We start from the raw sequence: 15000 nt of genomic DNA, 5'->3' as shown, positions 1-15000 counted from the left end.
ATGAAGCCAAATATATGGCCGTCTTTTAATTCGGTATAATATTCCATAGTTCTTCTAATTTGGCTCAATCCTATTATATCACAATTTATTTATTTCAGCTATTTTAGTAGCACAGCAAGATCTTCCTCCCTAGACAGAGTCCTGACGTTATATGTTGCAAGGTTCAATCTTCAAAAGTGCCCTGTTTCTAGTTTAGAGATATTAGTTCCCCCCTGTATTGGAATGTAGCTGCCCGCTACCTTGGGCAGATGTTACTAAATATGCCTTGCCTGATCATTTCTAAAAGCATGAAAATGACTTATGGCACCTTTAGAATGATGAGCTAAGATTCAGTTGTTTAAAAATCTGGGTTTGGGTTTCGGCCAGATGATATACAAGGCTCAGGGCTTCGATAATTCTCTCCAAATAGTTTTAATGGACTTAAATTTGTGTTTGAAGTCAATCTATAGGTTTCTTATCCATGCTTCGTTTTGCCATAAGTTCATTAAAACTCCATTTATTGATCTGATGTTTATCCTTTTGAAAGGAAGAGATTTCCGGCTTCACATTAGTGTGATAAATAATGGATGTAGTAATAATCAGCTCGTTGAACAACGGAATTGGGAAGGAAAGTATTAGGATACTTATTAGCACATTTTTCTATTAAAGCAATGCGATTTGATTGTACCTTCCAGTTGCCCTTATATCATTTCTACCAAGTGAAATACCGAGTAAATACTGTTAGCGGATTGACAGTAATTGTTTCTTGATTTTACTCTTATTTTATTGTTGAACTGTTTAAATATCCTATATCTTTTTTTAATACATTCAGATAAATTATGGTTAAATGTACGTGCTGGGGCCATAACATGAATTTCTAATCCCAGATAAGACTTTTTAGCATATCGTATTTTTTACCTGATGTTTATAAGTCAACGCGCTACAAGTCACGATGATTTTAATCAAATCATGGTCCATGAGATTATACTGAGTTTTTTGCTTAATATCTACAATTTTTCAATGTATATACCATTAGCTTTCATATACCATCTTTCCTTACATATAAATATGCATTTCCATTTGTTTTTAGGCTAAGATTCTCATTTATATGTATCTATTTGTATACATATGATTATGTATATGTATGCGTACATTTTGTATATCTATATCCATATTTACTTTATTTTTATTTTTACTTAATTGATGATATTATTTTGTATTATTGCCCGAAGAGCTCTGCTCCACATGGGCTTGGACTGAGTCTTTTTTTCTTTTTGTAAATCTTTGAATGTAATATTTTTTGTCCAATAAACATTATTATTATTATTATTATTATTATTATTATTATTATTATTATTATTATTATTATATTATTATTATTATTATTATTATTATTTTATTATTATTATATCTGCCAGTCAGCTGAATTCAAGAATTAAGATTTATTTCTGTGTTGCTTATTCAGTCAAGTAGTTTGGTGAAAATACTTCTGCGTTTCCCTTCTCTCTTTTGAGATTCTGAGAATAATAATAATAATAATAATAATAATAATAATAATTAATAATAATAATAATAATAATAATAATAATAATATAATAATAATAATGTTTATTGACAAAAAATATTTACATTCAAAGATTACAAAAAGAACAAAAAGACTCAGTCCATGCCCATGTGGAGCAGAGCTCTTCGGGCAATAATACAGCAAAATAATATCATTAAGTAAAAATTAAAAAAATAAAGTAAATATGGATATAAATATACAAAATGTACACATACATATACATAATCATATGTATACAAATAGATACATATAAATGAAAATCTTAGCCTAAAAACAAATGGAAAAGCATATTTATATGATAAAGAAAGATGGTATATGAAAGCTAATGGTATATACATTGAAAAATTGTAGATATTAAGCAAAAAACTCAGTAAAAGAACTAGTTTTACAAATAAAAAAATATTGTAAACAATGAAACATACTTGAGTTTATCCTTTTGTGTTTGACGGTTTGGAGATTTTGTTATCCTTCAATGTATTGTTCCCAGAGTTATTTGCGGAACATTTGCTTATTTGTGATGGATAATTACAGATAAGGATATAAAGAAGAGTTTAGACAGGCTGATAACGCCGAGACTCCCTCTCTAGTAGATGATGATCCTACCACCTATTTTGGATCTTGAGGTCGAAAGGTTGTGGCAGTCACAGCCGTGTGATGTACTCGTTTATTTACCCGTCTTGCCCAAGGTCAATATGCCTCCTCTCTTGGAGGCTTAAACACAGTCATGAATTCCACAAACCACATCAATTATGACAAAGTGGGTTATGAAGCAAACAAATAATACATTTCAAGTATTTTAATTGGTATTCACACTTAAAGGGAAGACCTTTCATATGCATTTCAAGCCTTTAATTGTATGATGGTGAAATTACAGGTTAGTGATTTATGTTTATTTGCTTATATTTTTTATTCTGGTTATGTACTTAACGTTAATGCTATTGAGTTTTATCTTTAATACTGGGTTGTGTTTTTATGTATCAACCTGTAAGCTTTAATATCATGATGATTTATAATTTTGCCCTTTTAGGTACGGGTAATATTGCGCCCAGCAAGATTGCCACTCGTGCATAAGGATGGTGATTTTGAAACACTAAAGGACTCTCAGAACTCTCTCCTCTGATAGGACTTTACACACGCTGACAATTCTGCTTCTCAGATGCTTCAAAGAGATTGGTGATGATGATTGATTGAAAGATTAATACAAGCTGAAATTGAAATTGTGGTGAAAATAACTCTTTATGGTGAAAGTTCGTTGGGGAAAACTGCAGATTATAATCATATCTGGAGAAACTTGATTAAATAATTGCTAGAAATGGAAAAAGAAATATGAAAACTCTATGTTTGAATAACTTGAAAGGTCTAGCGGCCATGATGGAAACTCAGTGATATAATCAAGGAAAAGAAATTACATAAACTAATAATCTGATTCCCCAACACAAGAGGCATCCTGCAGATTCCGTCAAGATGGGCTCCTGCGTCAGGAAATGCCGATTGCTAAGACACAAGTTGAAGAAGCGCTGGATGACGGTGAGTACCAATGACTTGTTGTTGTTGTTGGGGGTATTAAAGACAACACTTGTTGTTGGCCACGGGCCTTTCCCTTGGTTGGCCCGTAGGTGATCTGTAAAAATTTTAAGGTAGTTGCATTAATGGAAATTTGAAAGGTTTTTAGTAGTAGAAAAAGATGTGGATAGGGTAAGGATGATGGTGGTAGTGGTAGAGGGCCATCATTTCTCGGATAGTGGTAGTTTACCCATGACTCGAGAAGTTAATTTATTGAAGTTGCCTGACATTTCTTGTTTACTCTTATCTTTTTTGTGATTTATGCCTTTCCTTTGAACTTTGCTCAGCCGTATTTAGGTTTCAGTTTATTACATTTTCTTAGGAATTTTCTGATTTATGCCTTTCCTTTGAACTTTGCTCAAGCCGTATTTAGGTTTCAGTTTATTATTTTTCTTAGAATTTTGCATGTAATTTTCTTCGTATTTACTGCACAGTCGTCATATACCATCTATACATTTCTAAAAATCCATGAATCAATGTTGATGTATGTATACCTGGTTGCTGATATAAACTAACATGCTGTTTCACAGATTTAACTATTACAAGTTATTTTTTTTTTATTGAAACTCGGTGATTAACTTCAACGTGGTGACCATGATTTGTCACAAGTAGGGAATAGCTTAAAACATATGCCGTTTATATTTTTAATGGTTTATGTATTTTATTTGTATCATCTTTGATCAAGCAAAAATTCAATTATTGCTCTCAACCTCTCCAGAATAATGAAGATTTCTAAGAACACTAAGAGTCGGAGAGAGGTAAAGGACTGAAAATCATGATTCCAAATATGCAATAAGGGTGCAAGTTGTACATTTTTATATTGCTTTTTTATCCCTACTGATGACTGGCTTCGCCGCGAGGCCAACTGGCTCTCCTTAGTGGATGAGATGTCTGTATTTTGGACTTGTAAATCGTGGCAGATAAGCCAGGATGTTGGCACTGATGAGCAGGAACATCCTGCATTTTCATCGTCGGTCTATTTTTCTTGAAAGGCGGCTCCATTGCCTTGCTAATCCCGTAACGAGAGAGGAGAGAGAGAGAGAGAGAGAGAGAGAGAGAGACTTCGTAATGCATTTTACAAAATGAAATCACTGCATTTGTCATTTTTCCTGTTTTGTTTGTTCATTTCATGTGTCCTTTATCTTGTCCGGCAGAGGTTTAATATCCAAAGGTAGATTGTCTATATTATTGTTTATTAATCACCTGAATTACAATGTTTCGGTTTTTTAAAGACATATACGCTTAATATTCTTTATTGATGAGAAACTAGAGTCTTACTATAAGATAGATTGATAGATTTTTCTTTGTCTAGAATCTAGATCATCTTTGCTTGGGGTTCGGTGGCCTTCAGATCTGCTAGTTATTATGTCTTTGAATATCGTGTCTATATAAATCATCTGTAGATATTTATCAGAATCGTTTATAAAGAGATGGCTCGCAGAGTAAATAAATCAAATGAAGAGATGCTTTCTAGGTGAATGTATTTAAAGTCGATGTATTGAATATTTTAAATAATTGCTGAATGGGGAGGGTACAGGAGAGGTAGAACTGAATGATACGAGAGAGGAAAAGGTTAGTTAGTTTTTGCGAAATGCTTGTAATGGTAATTGTTGAGTACTTAGTAGGGTGATCAAGGGGGATGAACAGTGAAACGCCTGGATTTCCCTTGCTTGGACTTTGATACAAGAATGATTGAAATAAAACATTAGAATATATAGATTAAGGAATGACTGGTTTGGTGTAAAGATGGGTTTAAGGCAAAGCTGTTTTATGCATCCGTGACTGTTTACTATCTTTATGGATAAGGAGATGGGTAAACATCGGTGAAATCGCAGTAGATATAAATGCAAAGTTGTGGGATAATATATTTGATCTTGAACGGAGTGTGCTTGATTTTTGTAGACAATTTACTACTGATAAGGTTATGGGAAAATCTACAAAAACTGCTAAGAAGCAAAATGAAAATGAAAGTATCTGCAAGGTCAGAAATTCCCAATGTATATGTAGTAAGATTACCATGAAAATCGTGCAATGAATGTTAATAAGGATGTCAGAATAATGAAAGTGTTTGATTTGTATAAGAATTTTGAATTCATTTAATGTACAAAGGGGTATGAGGTGAATACACAGTAGATAAATCAGGGAAGATAGCGAGGGTGTGCAAAATATTAGGAACAAAGTTGAACTGTGTATAGAAACCCATATGGAAATACAGCGGAGGGTACTGGTCGGCCAGCTCTCCTTATGTGGTGTAGGAAGGGTTATTGAAAGAGTGAGAAATGAGATATATAGAATTAGTAAGGGATTGGGAAAGATGGTAATAGTGTGGAAAGATTGGACGATTCAGAATTGTTGAAAGAGAAGACGAGAGGAAGACCTAAAAAGTGCTGGATGGATGGAGGAAAAAGATGCATGGGAAAGGAAAAGGCCTTGGTGTATATGTTGTGTAAGTGTTTTTAAACATTTAAAAGCGACTGGCCGGAGCTCAGTCCCTCTGCTGATAAGTTATAAGTGTGTGTTCTGAGTCGTTAATTCTATTGACAGTTTCCTACACGGGGGTTCATCCACGATGTCAGGGATGAATGTGTAAGAATGTAGCTATTGTATGACCTGGATTGATTGATTGACTTAAGGTTTTCAGGCATGTATGACCTGGAGCCACCCTACTAGATTGTACGAGTCCCCGGGGATTTGATGCATTTGACCCATTATTACTTGAAAGTCTTATACCGGAGATTTACAATATATATTTTCTCTAGTTGTACTGTACTCTTAAAATGCTAAGAGATAGAACATCATACACTTGGTACATTATCTGTTAACCTCTTTTGTTAATCGTAAAGTCTTATCTTGTATAATAGAGATTTTTAAAAGGAAGCAGATGAAAATGCTGAGCTTTCTACAGCTTTAAAAATAGAGGGATTAATAAGGAGGACCCTTTGAGTTAAGTCAATGTTGACATTTATTCTTCGATGAGATGCAAGGCTTTTTCAACGAACCATTTTACGAATTTGGGCAAATGTAAAGTGTGCTGGGAAATTCAATTAATGTTTCATTAAAAGGAAATGTCAGTTCATAATAGAGGCTGCTCAGAGAAGGAATATATAATTACATGATATTACAATTAGTACTTCGAGCGTGTTTTCCTGTACTCGTAACCTGACTTATGTAGCAAAATCTTCCTATGACTTTTTCATGTTAACATTAAGGTTTGGTGTATGAACAGCTACATTAAACTAAATTTCAGTGATCGTACATTAACTCCCAGTATGAATAATCAACTGATATAGAGAGAAGTTTAAGAGTTGAGAGATGCAATTTGAATTGAGTTGAGAGATGCAATTTGAATTCTCTTGAACGTTTTTCCATGAAACGGAAATCGTTGCTGAAAGAGAATTTCAGGATCTGAAAGACTTGAGTTGGTGTGAACATGTGATGAGAGAGGGGATTGGGGAAGAAGGGTTGGTTAGAAAAGTGGTGGATGTGGAATCACCAGGACAAAGAAGTGTAGAAAGTCTTTAGGATATTGTAGAAAATGTCATAGGTAGACAGAATGTAGGTGTGCGTACAAGAAGATAGTACAGGACAGAGCAGAGTGGAGAGGACTTGTTCCACAGTTGGCATCTTAAAGGGAAGAGCTAACTTAAAAACACGTTGTTTTTAAGGATATATGTAATCCCGATATTGAAGTCTCTATGGAATTGTAAAGTGTGAATTATTTATTTCAAACCAGAATGATTCCTGAACAGGAAAAGGATTGTACCTGGCAGATTTGTCAAGGAGGCTACACTGAAAAAGCGTTTTGTTTATGAGATTGAACCCCAGTTTTCCTCTGGTATTTGTGATTCCATGGTCTGGGTTTTTGCATCCCCACAGTTTCTAAATATTTGATTTAATAGTTCTTGATGTGTTTCTCAATGTGTAATCTCATCTTTAGCTTGACGTAAGTATGCAACATTTTGAGAGGTAGGAAGGATTTCCAAATACCTTGTGCTATATCAAATCCATTCTTCCCAATATGTCCTGATAATTTTATTATTCATATAGGGAAGGATTATAGGAATCCACATTGTTCATACAAGAAAAAAAAAATAGATTCTTTTATCCTATGAAAGGGACAGTATTTTGCCCGTTTTGAACGTTGATAAATATTTTCTAATACAATTATAGCTTTGTTAACAACCCCAAATGGCTTTGCATCATACTGAAGATTAACGTGTTTTGAAACTTGTGTATTAGTATGCCAGTCACTTCTCTATCTCCTCGGTGGTTGTGATCGGTGGGTACGGACGGAGTCATGCCAATCCCCTGCGAAGGCCCAAACCCTTCCCAGTCTACCACTTAAGGCTCAAAGCAATTCTTTAGCGAGGTGATGTTTTTGATAAGCTCTCGGCGACTTCTTTGGGACTCCTTATTACTTCTTTTCCTTTATTGATTTTTGACTGGCATATTCTAGGAGTGGTTTCGTCATGCCTATTTAAGTGTAACCCCCCCCCCCCCTTTAACTTAACTACCTGGCATCCATGATGTTTGTATGCTTTTACCTTTTGGGGAGAATTGCTGGATAGTTAGTAACTGGTAAAGGCAACCTCGACTGATGTTCTGTCACTCGAGGTAAAATGCGAGTGCAATAGATTGCTCCTCCTTTTGGTCTTGTTAATTCCAGTTTCCTTTGCTTATATACACACACCTGTATAATTGGATTTCCTTGCATGATATAAATTATTATCATTATTACTTACTAGCCGAGTTGCAAACACGGTTGGAAAAGCACAATGCAACAAGCCCAGGGGCTTCAACAGGAAATGCAGCCACATATATAAACTATAAAAACGGGAACTTATATAATCCTATTCAATAGAAAAGCATTTGCAAAAAGTTGAAACTCCTGAAATTCCAACGATTACACCGCTGAATTAGGAATACCATTCTACAATCCGATCAAACGTGAAATAAAACTGTATATTCCCTCCCTTTTTTCCCTTCTTATAGAGGGGGGTGGCAGGAGACGATAGCCACCTGGCTCTTAGAAAGGCCTTTTGATCGTGGTTTCAATCATTAATTGCCAGGTATCTAATTAGTATTAATTATTACTAGCTAGCTAAGCGACAGGACATAGTTGGAAAAAGCAGGGTGGTATAAGCCCAAGGACTCTAACAGGGAAAATATGCTCGGTGGGGAAAGGAAATCACGAAAAGATAGAATGGTGTGCCTGAGTGTACCCTCAGGCAAGAGAACTCTATCCCAAGAGAGTGGAGAGTATGGTGCAAAGGCTATGACGCTATCCAAGACTAGAGATCAATGGTTTGATTTTCGAGTGTCCTCTTAGAAGAGCTGCGTACCATAGTTAGAGACTTCTACCATTACCAAGTGGGAAGTAGCCACTGAACAATTACATTGCAGTAATTTACCCCTTGAGTGAAGAATAATTTATCGGTTATCTTAGCGTTGTCAGGTGGAAAACGTGTTAAAATTTGGCCAGACCTATTCAGTGTATGTGTGAGTAAAGGAAACATGACCCATAACAAGAGAGAGATCTGGCCAGCCAAAAGACCCAATAGCTTTAGCGGTAGTATCTCAACGGTGGCTGGTGCCTTGGCCAACCTACTACCTAATTCACTACTTGCAGAGGCTCTAGTCAGTGGTTGCGTATAAGGCCTTGTGGCTCCTAATATTACTACAAATAACTCTCTAAAAAGGGATTAACTATCAATTTTATAGTCGCCCATTCAAATACAATATGATAAATATTGTATATACATAGCTGCAGTTGAATCTCTCTCTCTCTTCTCTCTCTCTCTCTCTCTCTCGACCCTCCCCGAACCAGCTATCAAAATGAAAGGCCACAACCATTAAATAGAATCACTTTCACAATGAATGATGTCAAAAGAAATAAAAGGGACCTCGGTAAGTCTAAAGCACCAGATCCCGATGATATTCATCTAAGAGAGATTCCTAGAACTAGAAGAAGAGATAACCCCACACTTATACAAAATGTTCCGAAAGACAGCCAACGAAAGTCACCACAAGGATGGAAACCAGGAAATGTTCCCCCAATCTACAAGAAGGGATCAAAAGAATAGCCTGGCTACTAGAGACCTAGTGTGTCTAACTTCAGTGCCTTGCAAAATTTTTAGATCAATTATAGTAGGTTCAATAGTAGAACATATAGAGAAAAAACTATTTTCTGATAGACAGCCAATTTGGTTTTAGACAAGAGATCGTGTGTGACAAATTTGTTGGAATATTTCCACAACATATTTAGCATTTATGACAAAAGTAGTGCAATAGACATCATATACCTAGGCTTTCAAAAGGCTTTTTGACAAAGTTCCTCATAAAAAATTAATATTCAAAATTAGAGCTCTAGGCATCATTGACGAGCCAGCTGAATGGATCGAAAATTGGCTAACAAACAGAAAACAGAGTAGTAATCAGTGGAGAAACTTCAGAGTGGGCATCTGTTACAAGCAGAGTACCTCAAGGATCCGTCCTCGGACCATTGCTATTTCTAGGTCTGCATTAAAAACATAGATTTAGGATTAATTAGCAGAATAGCCAAATTTGCCGATGATACTAAACTAGGTATAAATGCTGTGAACTTAGAAGACTCAGAAGCCTTAAGAGGGGATTTAATGAAGCTTGGAGAATGGTTCAGAAAGTGACAAATGCCTTTCAACTGTGGGAAAAGTTAAAGTCAGGCACACAGGCTATAGCAATCCACAATCAGATTACTCACTTGCTGGGTAATGAAATAGAAAGTGTGGACCAGGAGGAAGATCGCGTTATTATTATCAGCAAGGATTTGAAGTTCACCAAACAGAGCGTAAAAGCTGGAAAGGAAAGCAAAGAAACTAATAGGCTACGTAAAGAGACAATTCACACACAGAAACAAAGACAGTTCTACAGCTATACACATCGCTAATAAGACCCCATCTAGAATATGGAGTCCAATTTTGGGCTCCAAGTATTCAGAAAGATATAGTTAGTCGGTAAGCAGTACAAGCTAGGGTCACCAAACTAGCTCGAACACTAAGGCAATTTGGATATAGACGGAGGAGGGAACGTTCGAACTTATTCGATCTACAAACTCGACTACTAAGAGGACAGTTAATAAAGGCATTCAAAATTCTTGAAGGAATAAAAAATATAGATTACAGCAATCTATAGACGCTTAGCACAAATGAGTCCAGAAGTAACGGATACAAACTATAATTGAAAAGATACACCACTCAATGTTGCCATTTCTTTACATATAAAATAGAAAATACTTGAAATAGACTTACAGCGGATGTAGTAAACAGTAACGCTGTAAATGAGTTCAAGAATAAGTTAGACTAGGTCATAAAAACTATCTAAATGCTTGAACTAAATCGCTCTACCAAAGAGCAAATGTTTGAGTCCGCGGATGGACTAAAAAGTCTTTGAGACATCCAAAATCCTTGTAACTTCTCTCTCTCATCTCTCTCTCTCTCTCTCTCTCTCTCAATAGTATCGTACATTATATATATATATATATATATATTATATGTATATATATATAAATTATATATATATATATATATACACACTGTATATATATGTGTATATATATGTGTGTGAGTATAATTTATGTATGTATGTGTGAGTGGTGGACACTTACATATGTGAAAGGAAGAGAGAAAATGCTTCTTGTCTGAATGAAAGTCGAGTAAAGGGGAACTGTTACCGTGATTAGACAGCGAGTGTAAGAAAAGGAGAATGGTAAAACAAACAGGAGGTATCCCAGGATACGAGGGGAGGAGCATCCTGGAGGATTTTTTTTTATTATTAAGAAGAAAGATTCACTGCACGGATTAATTTCCGTTTATCGTTGCGATAGAGTTTAATGGTTTATAAACCTTTGGAGGATTTGCTTTTGCTTTAGTTTGTATGAATATTATTGTAACTTGGGTTAAGATTGAAATTCGATATTCTCTCTCTCTCTCTCTCTCTCTCTCTCTCTCTAAATATATATATATATATATATATATTTATATATGAATTTTATATATATATATATAATATATATGTGTGTGTGTGGTGTGTGTGTGTGGAGAAAGAGAGAGATAGTGTGTTTTGTGTGTGTGTGTGGGTGTTGTGTGTGTGTGTGTGTGTGGAGAGAGAGAGAGAGATAGTGTTGTGTGTGTGTGTGTGGGATGGGAAGAGAGAGAGAGAGAAGAGAGAAGAGAGAGAGAGGAGAGAGAGAGAGGAGAGAGAGAGAGAGAGTGTGAGTGAGTCTCAGACTTTATGAGTCCTTGGGTAATTATGAATCCAGTCCTTGTTATACCCGGCATCGCGTTTATTATTGAATAGGAAATAATATATTCGTTTGAATGAAGCTGTTCAGGGATTCAGTGAAGAAGTTAAAAGGAAATATTTCAAGTCGGATTCATCTCATGACTCGTGAATGAAGTCAAGGATTTCTTAAGTAATTCGGAGAGCAGTGACGTCATTGTAAGAGTCTTAATTGTGGATGTCTTATTTGCGCATGCACTTTTTTTCCTCTTATTTGCACATGCACTTTTTCCTCTTATTTGCACATGCACTTTTTTTCCTCTTATTTTGCACATGCACTTTTTTCCTCTTATTTGCACGTGCAATCTTTTTTCATCAGAGGTAAATATTCCATTAGTGTTTGTCTCAGAGAAATAATTGTGGCCATATATATATATATATTTTATATATAAACAAAGTATAGCTGCATTCGTGTCCTTATTCATGTTTAGGGTCTGGCCAGTTTTCATCAACACGCTGGCCATTGCTGATTGGTGTGGGTGGAAGACTTAGTTTTGGTCGCTCAAAGCAAACTATATTATACTGTATATATTATATATATATATATATATATGTACACACACACACACACACACAAATGCAGCCTCATTCATGCCCTTCTTCATGTCTAGGGTTTGCCCAGTTTTCATCAACACGCCGGCAACTGCGGATTGGTGTTGGTGGAAGACATTAGTCTAATCTCTCACTGCAAACCAACCTAGTAAGGGTGATCATGACTATTGCTGCTGATCATGTGGATACACGACCCTATCAGGATCGTCATGAATACCACTATAGACAATTTAGTTTTAAGATTTATTCTGAAGCCACTTTTTTGTATACGCTAATATCATTGATTAAGTGTCGTCAAAGATGTATTTTCATGATCTTTTGTTTTCATGAACATTTTAATTTAAATTATATATATATTATATATATATATATAAATATATATAATCTTTATATATATATATATATATACACACATGTTTATATATATATATATATATATACACATATGCGTAAAAATCACAGAAGAACCACTGGGAAAATGAAAATACGAAATATACGATTAAGTCCTGACTAGTATCACGAAACTAGTCAGGACTTAATCGTATATTTCGTACATACACACACACACACTACACACACACACATATATATATATATATTATTTATATATATTATATAATATATATATAAAAGTTTAATGACGGCAAAATCTCGTGAAGGGGAGATTTTTTTTATCTCTTAGACTGCCAAATTTATGTTATGAACGTAACCGTCATAATGAAAATATGCTTTTGGTTACGCATGAATTGATCAGTTTCAAGACGAAATTACAAATGGCCATCTCTAACCAAATAAATTGTTCATTTAATACCTAAATGTTATTAGATATTCTGAACATAACGTTACAATTTTATAAATTTCTCTTGCGTTTGGTTTTGTTATGGATTTCCCCCCCCCCCTAGATTTACTCGGCTTATTTGCAAAGGAATTGAATGTTGATGTTATGGTAGCATTTCTCATCTACTACATTGAGTATGCAGATTTGCACTTTTCATTTATATTCTTATATCGAGTGAAATTGTGCCTTGGGGGATGACCAGAACCAGCCATATCGCATCGATAATACCTTTTAAATAATCCATTTATATTCCCAATAATACTTCAATTTGCCCCCCCCCCCCCACCCTCACACACACACACACACACACACACACACACTGCTTCATATTTCAACTGCCTATTTTTCAAAAGCAACTTTCACATTAGAGAATTGCAATTAGGCCGCAAGTGAGGATTGTGTTCCATAATAACCATGTAACCTTGGAGGGAAGAATCTTGCTTTCTAGAGATCATTTTAACGTAATACCAGTACTTTCTCTTGTCGTACCATGCTGTCTATACTTGACGAAATGGTGTAGCATAGCTTCACGTATAGTTGACTCTAATGATTTGTTTGAGTTTAAAAGTCGAATCTTTTATTATCTTTGCTAGATTTTGCTTGGACTTGGCAAATAATTATATGAAGAAAGGATTATTATTATTATAATTATTATTATTATTATTATTATTATTATTATTATTTAAGCTACAACCTTAGCTGGAAAATCTGGCTGCTACAAGACCAGGAGCTCTAGGTAAAAAATAGCCTATTGAGGAAAGGAAATAAATAAAACTACATAACAAGGGTAAGGGGTAGACTGAATGGGGTTAGGGGTAGGACTGAGGTTGAGTTTTGAAAGCGGACATGGTAGGGAGGAGGGGGTTACTTGGGGTTTGGTTAAAGATTTCAGGTCGGCTTCAGAATGTTTCTTTTATGATATAACCTCCTTCCCATTTGTAGCGAAAGACATTAACAGATGTACTAATAAGGAGCTGGGCATATTAAGGACCCCCATGCCAGGAGTGTAGCCTCTTGTTGTGCACTATCTATTATCTATCCGTTCTTTCCCAACCCTTTTTAGTCCTTCTCTTCATTCCCTTCCTTTTTCTCTCTTCCATCTTCGTTTTCTTCATTCTCTCTGTTACCATCCTGACGTGTTTAGGGCCCTATCTCGCTGTGCTTTAAAATTCTTAATAAAGCTAAACTACTTTCCTTCCAATTTGGAATAAGGTCATGATCAGCCATGGCAATGTTTGGGTCCATTAGCGCATTGTTATTTGTTGTCTGACCTCATTAGATTTCAAAGTTATAACGTCACTTTAATCAAACTGATAAAATTGCTTTTGTGAAAACCAAGTTATAGAAGTAACAAGATTATCCTTTGTTCCCCAAGTCTTTCGAACCCCTGTGTTTAATAAACTCATCTCAAAAATAAAATATTAATTGTAATTTTAGACCTAAAGTTTTTTCGTATTATGACCAAAATGAATATATGGATTATATTTACTGTATTTGTGGTCTAACTGTAGGTTTTTATTGTATAGAAAATAGCTAAAGGTAAATAAAATTAACTCATCTCAAAAATAAAATATTAATTGTAGTTTTAGACCTAAAGTTTTTTCGTATTATGACCAAAAATGAATATATGGATTCTATTTACTGTATTTATTGTCTAACTGTAGGTTTTCATTGTATAGAAAATAGCTAAAGGTAAATAAAATTAACTCATCTCAAAAATAAAATATTAATTGTAATTTTAGACCTAAAGTTTTTTCGTATTATGACCAAAATGAATATATGGATTCTATTTACTGTATGTATTGTCTAACTGTAGGTTTTCATTGTATAGAAAATAGCTAAAGGTAAATAAAATTAACTCATCTCAAAAATAAAATATTAATTGTAATTTTAGACCTGGAGGTTTTTTCTTATTATGACCAAAATGAATATATGGATTCTATTTACTGTATGTATTGTCTAACTGTAGGTTTTCATTGTATAGAAAATAGCTAAAGGTAAATAAAATTAACTCATCTCAAAAATAAAATATTAATTGTAATTTTAGACCTGAGGTTTTTTCTTATTATAACCAAAATGAATATATGGATTTCTATTTACTGTATGTATTGTCTAACTGTAGGTTTTCATTGTATAGAAAATAGCTAAAGATAAATAACGTTCTGAAGATTGAATGATGATTTATTTC

The 15000-nt window shown here is 34.6% G+C and overlaps 1 protein-coding gene across 4 annotated transcripts in view; it reads left to right on the top strand.

Annotated features, from left to right (window-relative positions):
- LOC137632468 (NADPH oxidase 4-like) overlaps positions 1 to 15000 on the top strand; it is a 141272-nt gene that overhangs the window by 51204 nt on the left and 75068 nt on the right. For all 4 annotated transcript variants that reach the window (XM_068364410.1, XM_068364409.1, XM_068364408.1 and 1 more), the window contains exon 2: positions 2571 to 3070. In XM_068364410.1, coding sequence (XP_068220511.1) covers positions 3008 to 3070 — 63 coding nt within the window. In that variant the 5' untranslated portion in view covers positions 2571 to 3007. The remainder of the gene's footprint in view (positions 1 to 2570; positions 3071 to 15000) is intronic.

The sequence above is a fragment of the Palaemon carinicauda genome, chromosome 41, assembly GCF_036898095.1.
Source record: "Palaemon carinicauda isolate YSFRI2023 chromosome 41, ASM3689809v2, whole genome shotgun sequence".
Taxonomy (NCBI): domain Eukaryota; kingdom Metazoa; phylum Arthropoda; class Malacostraca; order Decapoda; family Palaemonidae; genus Palaemon; species Palaemon carinicauda.
Note: the sequence above shows the minus strand (reverse complement) of the source record. Positions and strands in the feature narration are given on the sequence as shown.